The 16,013-nt window shown below is 43.4% G+C and overlaps 1 protein-coding gene across 3 annotated transcripts in view; it reads left to right on the top strand.

The window, feature by feature from the left end:
• RHOBTB3 (Rho related BTB domain containing 3) overlaps window positions 1-16,013 on the top strand; it is an 82,377-nt gene that overhangs the window by 22,944 nt on the left and 43,420 nt on the right. For all 3 annotated transcript variants that reach the window (XM_088444632.1, XM_088444631.1, XM_088444633.1), the window contains exon 5: window positions 12,458-12,566. In XM_088444632.1, coding sequence (XP_088300758.1) covers window positions 12,458-12,566 — 109 coding nt within the window. The remainder of the gene's footprint in view (window positions 1-12,457; window positions 12,567-16,013) is intronic.

Here is a 16,013-nt window from a genome sequence, read left to right as displayed (position 1 = left end):
ATCTTTTATTGTTGTGCTGATGTTTCACATTTAGCTTTATTCTGAAAATGTATTATTTTTATGAAGATAGGATATGTTTCCACCTAGGCAATATATCTTTCTCATTGCAAAATGTGTTGTTTGTGTTATTTTACGGAGGCTTCACCCAGCCATATATATATATATTTTTTTTTAAACACCTATAAGCTTTTTCCTACTTTCCTCAGGCAGTGCCCAGGAGGATGGAAAATATGGCAATGCTCCATTTATCCTCTATCTATGTTTTTCTAAAGACTTTTTTTTCCTGTTTTTTTTTGTTACCAGTTTACAAATTTTTGCCCTGCTAAAAATCTTCTTATCGCTGTTAATCACAGCAATAAGAGATGAAGCTTGTGGGGAATTTTCCCCCAGCAGGGATATTGCTTTTGAAAAGACACTGGTCCTGATTCAGATCCGGACGCTCTTTCAGAGCCATCGCTCTGAATCAGGGTTTTTTTTTTTTTTTGTGGAGCCGGCCTCCCGGCCGCTCGCTAAGCTGTGTGTGACCACCCACAGCTTTTGCGACTGGCCAGGTGATGGTCACGACCATCGAGCTTGCGACGAGACCCTTGTGGTAGGGTCTCGTTCCCGCAAGCTCCAGTGAACTTCCTGCTCTAATAGAGCAGGAAGGTCAACTACTGACATCACTCTTGATGTCAGTAGGGCCGCCCCCAAACGGCAGGCTTTCCTTCGGGAACCACCCCCCCTCCCCACCTACCAAACGGGGTGAGCTGTCGATCAACATCGACAGCCGCTCTGTTTTGTTGCAAGCCCCGGAGCGAGTGATTTATCGCTTGCTCTGGGGCCCGCACACACGCGCAGTGCGCACGCGGAGCATGAGCACTGCCCGGCCATCGACCAGCTTGCGAGCGGGTCTGAATTTGGCCCTCTGTTCCACCGAAGGTATAAAAGTATAGTTTCCTGCCGGATTCAGACCCAGCTTGGCTATCAAATTATTTATGCACTCAACAAACACATCACATATAGGGGGCAAGGATCTATTACCAAATTCGATATAAAATACTTTTACTTACTGTGATAGGAACACTGGTAAAGTGGTCAGTGATAGATACATTTGTCCTAGGTTTTTGACCTATGCATTCTAAAAACCCCCAGGAGAAAAGTCTGCAGTGAAGTAGATTTGAGTGTCGGCTTTTTGAAAAGCCGGTTTGGGACCTGGGGGTGTGGATGTGAGGAGAGGGAGGGCTCCATCCACAGGCACTCTGGGTTTTGGCCTGTTAGCAGGCTCATTAGGGTCTGCACCTGGAACTGGCTGTTATAGGCTACAGTATGTGTGATTGTAAGCTAGTGTCTCATACCTGGGAGAGCAAGCAGACTGGCTGGCTCAGAAACACTGGGTGAAAACTACCAGTAAGTCTTGTGCATACTCTTGTGTTGATAGTGGAGGCAGTAGGCCCCACTATATTTCTTTAGAGAGGGAACCTCTTGTCTAGTTAGCGCCCAGGCAGGCTATCGTTTACTTTTTATGTTTTGTTTTCCTTTTATGTTGCACAATAAAGACTGGTACCGACCAGCTAGTACAAGACCCCAGACTGGTGTACTATTTTTCCGGCTGCCGTGTGTGTGAAGAGGGAGTCCATCTACCACAGGAGAGGGACCCCTAATACGGTCGTGTTACATTACACATAAGGCTATTAACCAAACTATACCAATATACATCTCTTCCCTTCTCTCAAAATATATCCCAGCTCGATCCATCCATTCTGCACAAGATCTGCGTCTCTTATCCATAATCATTACTTGCTCCCCGTCACGGTTACAGAACTTTTTTCAGGCTGCGCCCACTCTGGAATGCCCTCCCTTCCACAATCAAACTTTTCTCTAGTCTCTAAACCAAGCGTTCCCTGAAAACTCACCGCCTCAGACAAGCTTATCAAATTCCAGAACCATCCACATAACCTCCACATGCTAGCTTACCCAATTACATTCCATCTTAAGAGTTCACACATAGCTTTACATATTTTCTCTTTCGTCACTTTCACATCCTCCTGATTCCGGGCCAACATTCCTGTGTGACTGGATCATACAACCCACCAATAACCTCTGCAATCTGGCTAGACCAATATGCAATAGGTAGCACTTATCCTTGTGTAGCCTTGGAGGAGGATGTTCAGAAATAGAATTTAATGTTACTGTCACAGGCGTCATTATAGTTATTATATTATTAAGAGTGCCCACGCTAGACTCCTAGGTCACCCTCAAGTGTTGCAGACTGCACTGCTGAATGCTTCAGATTGTAATCAACTAATCGGGGTCAGTGGGCAGGTAAAGATTTACTCAATCGAACAGTAACTGCAGAAGTGAGGTCAATTCAGTCACTTCCCTTCATTGTATTATAAACTTTTATAGCACTTGTTAGTTAGTGTTCACAATACAGATTAACAGCACAAGTGTTATAAACATTTTATGATTTATCCAACTAGATAAAACATTATAAAGGCTGAGGCCAAGGAGTTGTAAGTGACAGCAATGTGTTATATTCTGAGACCACGTGTGTGTGTTATTGACAGTATAGACGTGTCAGCCGGTCCTGACATGTGTCTCTGTGTGAGGTTGCTGTCATTTACATTCATTACACTTAATCACTACCACCTTACACCTTCTCCCTTAAGCAGGGTACACACTGTGCAGATCAGATAAATGTGATCAGTGTACAACCTGTACACAGACACACTGAGCTATTTTTAGGGGATCGGGAAGTTGGGCATCTCGATTTTTAAGCAGCTCATAAGATACGACCTCCTGACTCGACTGTTGCAGGAGCACTTGAAAGCGTTTTTTCGGCTAAACGCTTTCGGCTCCTGCACACACACCTATACAATCATTGGGCCGATCAGCTGATCCCCACCAGGGGCTTTGGAACGATTTTATGTTTGGGGGGGTGGGCAACATAAAATAGTTTCGATGCCCATGCACCACCCCTTCCCCTCCTCTGCTTCCCTTTCCCTTACCTGTTGCTGGGGCCGGGCGTGCAGGGACTGAAGAGGCGACCACAAACGGTCAGGGGCTGTGCTTTATAGCAATAGGCTGTACGGCCCCTGCACCACACGTGTGCAGTCTTTTAACTTAAAGACCACACATTACATCTCCTCCTCCATGCGGTGCAGGAGCTATGCAGCCTATTGCTATAAAGCACAGCCCCCGACCATCTGCGGCACCTTTCAAATGTTTGCTGCCCCCACCCTCCCATTCCGACGCCCATGGTCCCCGCACTTTTCATACCTATCAGTCAGGACTGGGATAGTTATGTCAATATTGCTATATTTAATCATTTTACTTCCTGAACATCTACATTTGTAACGCAGTTCAGTATCTGTAAATAATTTCTTAAAAGAACTGTGTTCTCACCATCCGTCCTTACATGCAGCTCAGACAGGAACTTGGGGCCTGATTCAGCAGCGTTAGCAATTGCAACTACTTACGCAGACCCAGTGATTGCTAGCCGTTGAGCATGCACCACATTGCGTGTGCGCTGTGAGCACACACATAGCCTGTCACTCACTCTGCGATGGATTCCTATTAGTGTTTGGGGGTGGTGACGGGGGAGTGGTCGGCGAGACGCTGGCGTGTCTGTCCGTTTTGAACGCCGTTTCATGGGTGTGCATAAACTTGCCACTGTGATGGCATACGCACCTTGAGTACTCACTACGTTCAACGAGACTTGCAATCCCTGCGACAGGACAGACCTGCTGTAAATGTGCGTGACAGACCAATGTGCTTCGATGGTACTGATGTTTACGCAGAAGTACGCGGCTGGACGGATGCGAGAAAGCAGCAGTGGGCGTCTTTATGCTGGCTGAGCTGTGGCAGGTGTTAGCATACTTTCACAGCTGAGTTGCGTGCAATTACGCAGATGTGATTGCAATTGTGATCCGTACTGAGGGTCGGATTCATTACGGATCGCCACTGCAACAGCATACACAGTCGGATAATTGTTGCGTATTGCGTATGCATTGCAGTCTGCGACAGCTACACTGCGATCGCACTACGAGCACGGTAAGCTATCGCAGAGTGACTGACAGGTAGTCAACATTTGGGGGTGATGACTGGGAGGTGGTTGTAGAAACGCAAGTGTGTCTGCCCATTTGAACTCCGTTGCACGAGTGCGCATAAATTAGTCACTGTGACTGCATATGCAGCTTAAGTACTTGCTGCATGCGACAAGGTTAGAAATTCTGAGTAAGGTCAGACCTGTTGTAATTGTGTGTGAGGGGCTGATGTAATACGCAGGACTGCAAAGTATTACGGATGTGAGATGGCGGTAGTGGGCGTCTCTATGTTGGCTGTGTGACGGCATTGTGATAGCATTCATTAGCATATTTTTGCAGCGGGTCTGCGTGCGTATTCGTAGCTGCGATCACAATAGCGATATGGCAATGAATCAGGCCCTTAGTACCCATATAACAAAGGAGTCCTGCTGTGACAGAGTGGCTCTCTCACATTCTGAGGAAAGGGTTAACCTCCCTGTAGCCAGGGAAGAGCCACACCCTTGTTTCAATTAAGACCAGCTAAGGCAGAGGTTCCCAAAGTCTGCCATTACAGTCCACGTTTTAGGGATATCCAAGCTTGAGTCCAGATGGTTAAATCAAATGGATTGAGGTACTAATAAAGTCACCTGTGCTCAAGCATGGATATCCCTAAAACGTGGACTGTAATGGCGGACTTTGGGAACCTCTGAGCTAAGGTATAAAAACTTGGTAATTTTAGTAAGTAAAAAGGTAAGAGAGAGAGGTTGTACCTTCAGCAGCTCTCTCTATGCTGGACAATCTGAACCATGACTGTGCTGGGAATACTCTGCTCGTTTGAACTGCTGTCTCATGTAAGCTGTATTATTGTTCCTGAACTGTGTTTGCCTTATGTACGGCGTCATTACACTGACTCTGCCATTTCAAGCCTGGAATAAAAATCTTACTTGTTTGCATCATCTCAGTCTCCCATTGGACGTCTGAAGTTAGCTGCTACACTTACCCATTACAGAAGGTGGACAGGCATATGATTGTGAAAACTTCTCAGCAGGGCCGGATTATATGCAGGGCGACAGGGGCGGTTCTCACGGGGCCCCCACACACTGTCCCCGGCATTTGACCACATATCCAGGGCCCAGATGAACATTTTTTTTTTCTTTTGATGGAGCAGACTTCCGTGGCCCGCAATTAAGCCCCGCCCCCTGCATTTGGCCCTGTCCCCTTTTCAATGATCCGTGAATCGCAATGGTTTCTGCTGCTGCCTCTGATACCAGGAGAGGTAAGCAGCACTGTGTGTGTGTGTGTGTGTGTGTGTGTGTGTGTGTGTATGTATGTATGTATGTATGTGTGTGTTTATTTATTTAAATAATTATATATTTATTTATATCCAAAACCAGCCTTTCTTTCTTTCTTTCTTTCTTTCTTTCTTTCTTTCTTTCTTTCTTTCTTTCTTTCTTTCTTTCTTTCTTTCTTTCTTTCTTTCTTTCTTTCTTTCTTTCTTTCTTTCCTTCTTTCCTTCTTTCCTTCTTTCCTTCTTTCCTTCCTTCTTTCCTTCTTTCTATATATATATATATATATATATATATATATATTATACACAAGGTTGGTAGCCCTGGGTGTGTGTGTGTGTATGTATGTATGTATATATATAACGTACATACACATATATATGCACATATGTGTATTAATATATATTTTGCACATACAACTTTTAGTGATAGGGTCCCCCACAAATTTGTTGCCCAGGGGCCCCCAAGGACCTTAATCCGGCGCTGCTTCTTAGCCTATTTCCCAGTGCTCTGTTTTTAAAACTCTAATAACTTTGGGCACACTTAATATATGCTAAGACCAAAACCAGATGAATTGTTTTAGTTGTTTATGTTTATCCAGCCAGTCCTACACTATTTCTATGTGTTATGCTTTTATTTGTAAGTGGTAATTGAATTAGGTGTACTGTATTTTACGGAGTACCCCGTGTCCTATTCATGCAGTACAACTCATAAGATTTCAATAAAAGAATAACCAGATTAAATTGTGGAACATTGTTGCAAAACAAATCTGCATGATAAACATGACAAAAAAAACACGTCAGTAAGTAACTATTCTCAACTAAAGTGAATAGGGCAGTGGTTCCCAAACTGTGTGTCATGGCATCCTGGGGTGCCTTGGGACACTTGCAGGGGTGCCTCAGGTTGGTGGTCTAGCACCAAATCAAATAATTTAAGGTCAATGTAATGTAAATATGTGGACAAACAGAAGCACAAACCTGTCCACCACCTCATAACTGAACATAAGGATGACCATTTACTTCAGTTTACTATTGTACTACATTTTTTTTCTGAATTTCTCAATAACAAACTTAAACTTATTGGTGCCGTGAAAACAATGCTGATACTCTAGGGTGCCGTGAGTTAAAAAAGTTTGGGAACCAACGGAATAGGGAATAGGACAAAGTTTTGTTTCCCTTTATTATAGTGATGTCCAGCTTTTTATGTATGAGGAGGGCATACTTTTGGGACACCACACAAAAATAGCACAATGCCCACTATATTTAATCCCATGCACCCCACATATAAAACAGCCCTGTGTCCAAACTACTGCCTCGTTCCCACTACAGTCCCATGCCCATAGGCAGCCCTATGCACACCACTTAAATATTATTGATTACTTATACAGCTCCAATCATATTATGCAGCGAAGTACAGAGAATACCTAATCACATCAGTTCCTGGGAATTTGGGGGGATATTCATTTCATTTTGATGGCTTCAATGTGCCATTCTTAAGCTAGGTACACACTAGATGACTTGCAAACGATGCAATGTCGTCAGTGATTTCCCTTGAACTCCCGGACAAACGATCTAGTGCATACACACTGTGCAATCTAACAAAAGACCAAACGCTAGATCTTGCATGGTTGGTGGTTAGATCGTTAACTATATAATGTAACCATATCACCTGGTCGTTTAGTAGAGCATACACACTGCACAATCTGCTAGGAATCGTTAACGAGATTGACAGATCTCCCTGCATGAATAGAAGTTCTGAACAGAGTCTCTCTCTCTATCATATCATATCATATCATATCTCCATGTTATCAGGATCCAAATAACCTACCAGTACCTGTGGAAGTAAACTGGAGCACCTAGTGATTAACTCAAAGGGGAGAACGTAATAGTGCATTTCTGTTTTGCAATTCACTTAATGTAAAAAGGGTGAGAATTAAATCAGATTTACCAGAAATGCAAGATTCAAAACGCGTTGATGCAAGTCGCTAACCCAATTTTACAATATTAAAGGTACTAGTCACCAGGTATAATAGACTGCAAATTTCAAATATTCTGAAAACTTCAAAGTTAAAATGGTAAAACAATAGAGATCCATCTGGCTGGCTTGATGACCAGTTACCGTGTTGTAAATAAATATAAAAATAAATGTTAAAAAAAAAAATGTCCCCCACCCTACATAGTGTGGTCAGCCTAGGAAGGTGGGGGCAAATTTGGTGGCCCCTCTTGTAAAAGCCACTACCAGCACATGTTGGGCTGGAGACACCAGCTTAAGCTATGAGCACTAGTGCTGGTGACACTTAGGGGGAGTGAGTCGAACTTCTTTTATGAAAAGATGCCCCTCCCCCCTCAAAAAAAGAAAAATCTACATGTTTGTTGGCTTGTATTTTCATTAGTGTTGAGTGTTGTCTACACACTGTCTTTGAAAAGAATGGCCTATGTGCAGTTAGATTTACATTCCCCAAGTTAAGTGCAGAGATAAAGGAAAGGAAGTCATGTGGTTTGATACATTGTGGGGTAGCTTCAGCGGGTTCACATTATAATCTGTTACTCTTCCACTGCTAATCAACGATACTTTGACAAGCAATGAAAACATAATGGTTTAATGTTCACGGACATGGCTGTGTCTTCCCTATACAAGAAATCAAGGTTGTTTAATACACAGAAACCACCATGACATAACAATGAATGGAAATCCTGATGGTTCTTTGGATTATATTCAATGTGTACCAGTCAGTTTACTGTGATTGCTAGCAGCTGCTTCAGGGATGCTGCTGTTATTGGGGTCAGTGTAACTGAACGACCTGCTTAACATCATCAATGTATATTGTGGACTTAGGGCCTGATTCAGACCCGCTCTCTAGATGCGGCCGCTCGCTCCCAGCGTATGGAAATTCAGCTAAGCGATGTCAAGACAGCCACTCAAACGGCAAGACATAAGCACGCCCACTGTGGCTTAGCGAGCGATCAGTTTGTGCTTAGACGCCCACCAGCCTGTCTTTAGCCGCCCACTAGCGTACATCATCTCTAGGAAGTTTATACAACCATCGGTACATCGGGTTCCATCGGATCTGACCGCAGCGCTTACTTCAGTGTATTATTCAACCATGTGACGTGTACTATGACGCTGCCTGTTAATTATGCACGCCCCAGAAATGGCGTTGAAATACTCTGGCACGCCTGCGTCCGCAACTCTACTCCCCCGTTACTACTGGCCTGCCCATGTTACCACCCACAAACGGACTCTCCTGTCACTCATTCCACTGGGCTGTCTTTGCATGGCAAGCGAGTACATTCCGATCGCTCGTACTAGTTTGTGCACGCGCACTGTGAACTACACGCATGCGCACAATAGTGAACATCATCTGCAAGGAGCGGCCGCTTGCTAGCGAGCGGGTCTGAATCAGGCCCTTAGGCCATTGATGTCATAACAAGCATGATGGACATCATATCTTTGCTACCCAATACATATACTTTTTGCATAGATCAGGAATTGACCCATTGTGTAAGAACTGTAGATTATTTGTTTAAATATTGGTGGAAGTTGTAAGAAATACTCCATGAAACCTTACTTTCTACAAAGCTACAGTTAAAAATCAGAGTGAAACAGAACATTTACTGTCTCATAGGACATAAAAAATGTACAGACTTTGGGGTTTTATTGTCCTTGGATTAGCATTAAGAAGCTGACTAAAAAATCTGCAATGTAAATAATTTATACCACCTTAAAAGGGAGTATAATCACCATGTCATCCTGGACACTTACTAGTTTTCCTGTCTGTTTACAGAGTTGACTATTCTCTACATACCAATTATATGGCCACGTTAATTTTAGATAAATGGATATTATACTGTAAAGCAACTACCTGGACAGATTTATGAGAAGGCCAGGATAACACAGCAAAAGTCTAGAACCCTGCTTTTTATATATTTTATATATAAACTACAGTACATTGCCAAATATGTGAGAACCTATTCTTAAGCCAGTAATACATTATGCAAATATCGGCCCAATCTGCTGATTATTAGCGGATCGGGCTGATAATTGCATAGTGTATGGCCGCGACCGATCAGTGATTACCGGACAGTCAAGCATGAAAATTCTTCCAACATGTCCAACTGATCCGATCATTGGTTGTCTGTCTGCAGCAGCGCATATACTGTCAGATGCAATCTCCCGACATTTCCCCTGTCCCTTCACAGGGAAGGCACAGAAAAATGTTTTCTTCCCAGGGAAAGAAAGTAGATGTCATGGACCATACACTGTGAAATATATTAGTGTATGGCCACATATCTGATGAGTTTCAGGCAGATAAAATATTGGTCTGACAGACCTTCTATCTGACAATGTATGCCTAGCACAATTAGTGTGCTTGGCCCTTTCAACCACACCGTTTGCTAACAGGTGCATAAAATCAAGGCAGCCATGTAGCTCCATAGTCAAACATCAGCAGTAGAATTGGTCATATTAAAGAGCTCAATGACTTTCAACATGGCACTATTATACAGGGATGCCAGCTGTAGTTGTGGGGGCACAGTACAATGAAATAGTCCCCCCCTCCCAGGAAACTTGCTCCAAAACTCCTCCACATGCCACTAAAACCTCATTCATGCTCCCACATTTATTTCATAGCTCCTGCACATAACGTACTCCAACATCTCTACATGCCTCCCTGATGTTGACTAAGCTTTAATAGGATGCCACCTTTCCAACTTAGTTAATTTGTCAGGCTTGTTCCCTTGGTCATCTGTAAGTGCTGTGATTTTTAGTGGAATAGTCTAGGATTCCAGGCAAAACAAGCTCAAAGAATAGGTGCTGAAGCGCGTAAAAATAATCTGTCCTTGGTTGCAACAGCCTACAGAGTTCCAAACATTCTCTGGAAGCACAGACTGTGAGCTTCATGGATTGGGTTATCCATGGCTGAGCAGCCACACATAAGCATCAAATTACCTTACACAAAGCCTAATGTCGGCGGGAGTGGCGTAAAGCACGCTGCCATTGGACTCCGTAGCAGTAGAACCTCGTTCTCTGGAGTGATGAATCTCGCTTCACCATCTGGAAAGCTAATGGACCAATATCTATTTGGTGGCTGCCAAGAGAGAGCATTCTGCCCAAATTTGTACTGCCAACTGTTTGTCGTAGGTCTGTTAGGCTAGGTACACATCAAAATTATGTACAAAAGAGCAAGGGTTGTTCCAATTTCCCTTCATTCAAAAACACACGATTTAGAGAGTACACACTATGCAATCATTGTGTAGACCACTGGTGATGTCTTCAGAGGCAAGATTGGACCAATGTATCTGGTGATCTACCGGTTGAGCATACATACGTGCACCAGACCACTTCGTTCATGACATCTTCCCATTTGACGTGCAGCACATTAGATGTGAAGATGCGATGAACGACGCACGTGAATGCGCAATTGAGCGTACACACTATGCGATGTGGACGATATGTCATCCAATTTTCCTCAAAATGACATATCACCCAACACATCACCTAATTTGTACCCAGCCTTAGTTTTTAGTGAAGGGAAGCATAATGTTACATGGGTGGTACTCATCAAGTTTTCCTGACAGGTCATGTTTTGAGGATTTCTCAGTGGAAGCAGTTGGGATAATTACTGACCCAGCAAAATAGATTAACACCCCTATGCATGATTAAAGAACTCCACAAAACATGACCCGTTTGGGCTACGTGAAGACTGGAGTTAAAAACTCCTGTGCTGCCACATACAATGTGGACCTCATTCAGAGTCGGTCGTTGCGGCCGCACGGTCGTACGCCACCGATGTTCGCTAAACTGCACATGCGTAAAATTTGCAATGCGCGTACGCAAACTAGCTGTTACGATTGGAAATATCTCTCTCCTTGAACTTGGCCAGGTCGTTAGTTTGAGTGACAGGATGAGGCGTTTGTGGGTGGTAACAGGGGAAGGTGCTTGTGAACGGGGGAGTGGAGATCCGAATGCAGGCGTGCCTGACTTTGCAAACGGCATTTTATGGGAGTGCATAATTAACAAAGCAGTGTCATAGCACACATGACATGGGAGGTTTTTACACTGACTTGATCGTAGAGCTTAAGAGAGGGTATGGTCAACCTTAAGCTCTACGACCAGTTCCGATGGTTCCCGATGGTCTCGATTAATCCTTATATGCCCGGAGATGACGTGTAATGCGTACGAGAAGGGGGCGTATTTTTTGTCTTACGGCCACATTTTCCCCTTGGTCGTCCAGCTAACGATCCGATCTTAACGACGCAACTTGCGAGTGCATCATTTGCATATCCGGCTCCTTTTCCCTTACGACCGTGCGGCCGCAACGACCGACTCTGAATGAGGTCTTGTATTCCTAGATAATTGTGTGCTTCATATTTGCCGGCAAGAGTTTGAGTAATTCCCTGTGCACAAAGGGAGGTCCGTCAAAAAATTATTTGCTGCGTTTGGTGTTAAAGAATTTAACTGGCCTCCACAGAGATGTGAGACCTTCCTGATTTGCTGGCCATCTGTTATATAGGATTACATCAGATCAAGACCAGAAGAACAGTGAGGCTCTTTTCTTGGTCCAATGTAATCCATTGGGAATAATTTACTAAATGGTTTTGTCTTTAGTAAATCTGGTAGTTGTCTCCACCACCAGATAGTAAATCCTCCCCCAAGTCTCCATGGGCTTTGTTACTTTTTGGGTTTGACAAAAGCAGGGTGATTTGATCCTTGCCCCACCATTAGAAGAGTGAGCAATGTGGCTGAGAGACTGGAATAACGCTCTGTGGGAATCGGTGACTGCAGCCCCTTTTGTGGTAGGACTTGCAAGTAGGCTTTTTGTACAGTGAACCCCTTGACTGATGTTTCTTATATTATCGTTATCCTGTGTGGTTTAATTTAAAGAGAAAGTGGCTGTACATTACAAAACAATTGTTTGACGTTTTTACACTAGATGATCTATGATTAAAATGCTTATTAAATAACATCAGTGGCATGATGTTTCTGTGACTTATTTGCTGATGTATCAATGGGATCTTCTCTGAATGCAATTGTATGAAACGTTGTGCTCATAAGGCTGCAATAAAGATTTGTTTATAGAAATGGAGTTGATTTTTCAGGTGTTTCAAGTACAATATGGACCATGGCTCCAAACTATTTATTATTATTTCATGTTTTTATCTTTAGTTGGAATATTTCATACTTCAGACAATGAACCAGAGGTCGGCTGTAAGTGGAAGGAAAAAGAACAAGAATCAAGTCCTTAAGGTTAAACCTCCCAAACTAGGACAACCAGGTAATTCATATTCATTTTGAAATTTATATTCTGTTTGTTGGTTTCAGTGGATATTTTTGTAGCTCAAGCTAAAGCATTAAAATGTAATAACAAAATCTAATTTGTACTGTGTATTCTGCCTCTCTAAGGATACAGTATATACACACTATCATTCAAGGTTCCTATCCACCAGAGTACATTTGCTTTTACCATGCAGTGATTATACTGTGGATGGTTGTGACTCTAGAGATTTATTCATCTCTCTGGTTAATTTAGTGTGTTACAGACTGACACTGAACGTATTAATTATCGAACTTGGACTATAAACACTTGCAAAAGTATCATCTGTACTGAGTTTTTCTACAAAGATTAATGAAACTCAGCAAGTGAAGAAGGGAAACTGGACTTTGCTCTGACTTATTTCACAACCTAGTGAAATTAGTAAATTAGTATAAATGTTTTCAACTGGATTATTATTTTCTACATGGGTAGTATGGAGACAATTGCCCAATTTTGAGTATGTGGCTATCGTTCTACTCGGTAGCTTCTAATCTCAAGTATCATAAAAACTGCTCTAGGTATTATTATTACACTCAAAAGTACTTGGGAGGAATTTGTCTTTAGGTAAAAATTAAACATTTATATTAAATTTATATTTTGGGAAATATCTTCTGGTGATTGAGTGTCACCATCACATTCATAATGTCGAAATGAGAATATCGATATAATTGTCATGTCAACACTGAAATGTTGACATGGTCAAAATGTTGACAATAATTCCTCTTTCATCTTATCTGGGGAAAACTGCAGCTGGATTTCAAGGCAGAGGAGTAGACACTAAATAGTTAAGATTAGAAGTTAAAATTCTCCCCTCCTTCATAAACCTTCCCACTTCCCCTAGCTCATCAGTTATTTTTTTTACTGGCTGCAGGAGAGGCACACATACAATAGGGCTTTTGTTTATTTCTAGCCTTCCTTTTTTTACCCCTGTGTTAGGAGCCTGCATTCCCTTAGAGGTGCAGGCATTAGGACAGCATCGATATCCGGCACCTGTCTCCCTCTGCTGTATCCTGCTCCGGGCACCGGAAGATTGTCACCAGCCTAACTAATACCCTAATGTGTGTTCTCGTACCTTATACTAGTTATTTAAGTCCTCCCATATTGCTTTGTTTCCCGGATGCTGTGGCCTATGCTTAAAGGCCGCCACAGCTAACTTGGGTATGGGGCAGGAACTGGCACTGTGGAGGTCCTGGTGCATGGGTGCTGTTTGATTAATGGATAGATTTTTCAGGGTCTGATCCTTATTGGAAGCGGTCATATGAACCATATTTACTGGTACCTGTAAACTCTTCCATAGTAAACCGCTTCCACAGAGTATGCATTTTACCTGGGGAACTGGATTCCGAGGGATCCTCTGTGGAGGAAGGGGAGGAATCCGATCACTGCTGGGTGGACCATTCAAGTTGGGAAGACGATACTCCTTTTAGCCTGGGAGTCATTGAGCTTTTTCAGGCCATCCGCCAGACCTTGAACATTGAGGAAGAGGAGCCCTCTTCCTTGACAGCTCCATTGGGATTATTTAAGAGAAAGAGAAAGGTTTTGACCTTTCCTTTTTTTTTTTTTACACATTTTGCAAACATCTTGGGTGAAGCTTGGCTTAAACCAGATAAGTGCTTTAAACTTCCAGCAGGTTTTAAGTTTACTTACCACTTTCTAATAAGGATATGACAATGTGGGAGGTACCTACAGCAGTGGATGCTCTGCTGGCCCGTTCAGCCAAGGCCACGGTTCTTCCAAAAACTACTGCTGCTCTCAAGGATTCTGTAGGTCGTAAGTGTGAATCCTTACTTAAAGATTTATTATAACTGACAGGTACTACTACCCTGTGTCCATTTTTTGGTGGTGGCCTGGGATATGTCCTTGGATGTAATTTCTCTCCTTTCAGGTATATTGCCTTATCCATCTCGGCCAGAAGTACGCTCTGGTTGCGCTCTTAGCAGGCTAATAACGAGTCTAAGAAGATTTTGGAGGCAGTTCCTTTTGTGGGATATTCCTTATTCTTGGGCCAGAACTTGAGGGTATCATTTGCTCAGACGACAGGCGATATGAGTCCATATTCCCCCCAATCCTTCCATTCCACCCTAGTAGTCCTAGGTTTCAGCTCTATCGCTTGTCTAGTCTGTTCCAGCCTCCGCCCACAGTTCGGGTCAATTCAGTGGGCGTATGGCATGGGGCTCTGCTGTCGGGGCAACTGCAGGGGTGACAAATCCTCCATATGACACTTTTCATGTAGTCCCGAACCTACCTGTGTGGGGGCCCACCTTTTGTTCCTTCCGGACGTTTGGTTCTGTCCGATCACGGACTTTTAGGTCAGAGGGGTTCTTTCCAGATATTACATCCAGGATCTAGAGAGCCCTTTGCCCCATCAATACTTTGTAACTCCTCTTGCTCGTGAAGAGCACAGGAGAAAGGCGCTGATGGGTGAAATTCACTCTAATCTGGCCTTGGGTGTTGTGATTCCAGTCCCTGCACATCATTGCAGGTTGGGTTTCTATTCTTTTTCTTGTACAAAAGCCGGACAGTTCTTTTCACCCCATTATAAACTTGAAAGGGCTCAATTTGCATCTAAAAGTGCGGAAGCTTAAACTGGAGTCTTTGCTCTTCGTAATTGCTGCCATGGTAGGGGGAATTCCTTGCGTCCCTCGATATCAAAGATGCTTATCTGCACATTCTGAAATGGGAACTAGACCACAAACTCCTTTAGTTTGCAGTGGATTCCCTTAACTCTCAGTTTCTGGCCTTGCCCTTCAGACTTTCTACCACTCCCAGAGTATTTGCCAAAATCATTGCACCTATGGTCACTATATTACGTCATCAAGGAATTATGGTCATTCTTTACCTAGACGACCTGTTGATCAAAGTACCAACCTCAGATCTACTCAGCGCTCACTTACAGGTTATGTGAACCCTGGAACTCTACTGTTTGATCCTCAACCTGACCAAGTCCAATCTGGTTCCAGAGAATAGTTTTTCTGGGCCTTCTCTTTGACATTTCATGTCGATGTGTTTTTTGCTTCCAGCAGACAAAATCAGGGCATTGCTTTCTCTCGTATGTTCCCTATTATTTCTTCGCTGGGTGCCCATACTGCTCTGTATGCAGCTTCTTGGAAAGATGGTCGCTGCATTCCAGGTAGTTCCTCTCTCATGCTTCCACTTCAGGTCCCTTCAGCATCATATTCTTTAGCATTGGGAAAAGTTGGATCCTTGTCTGGATTGGAAGTTGTTTTCCCTGTCATACAGGTGCAGCAATCCCTGGTTTGGTGGCTCTACACACCCAATCTACAGGCAATTTGGCGTGTTCATGTTCAGACACAGATTCAATCAGACAATGCCACGGCTGTGGCATACATCAGCCAACCGGGAGGAACCAAGAGTCATCCAGCTATGTCTGAGACTGCTTGAAGCTTC

Source organism: Taudactylus pleione, unplaced genomic scaffold (genome assembly GCF_031769625.1).
Source record: "Taudactylus pleione unplaced genomic scaffold, aTauple2 ptg000370l, whole genome shotgun sequence".
In the NCBI taxonomy this organism is placed as follows: domain Eukaryota; kingdom Metazoa; phylum Chordata; class Amphibia; order Anura; family Myobatrachidae; genus Taudactylus; species Taudactylus pleione.
Note: the sequence above shows the minus strand (reverse complement) of the source record. Positions and strands in the feature narration are given on the sequence as shown.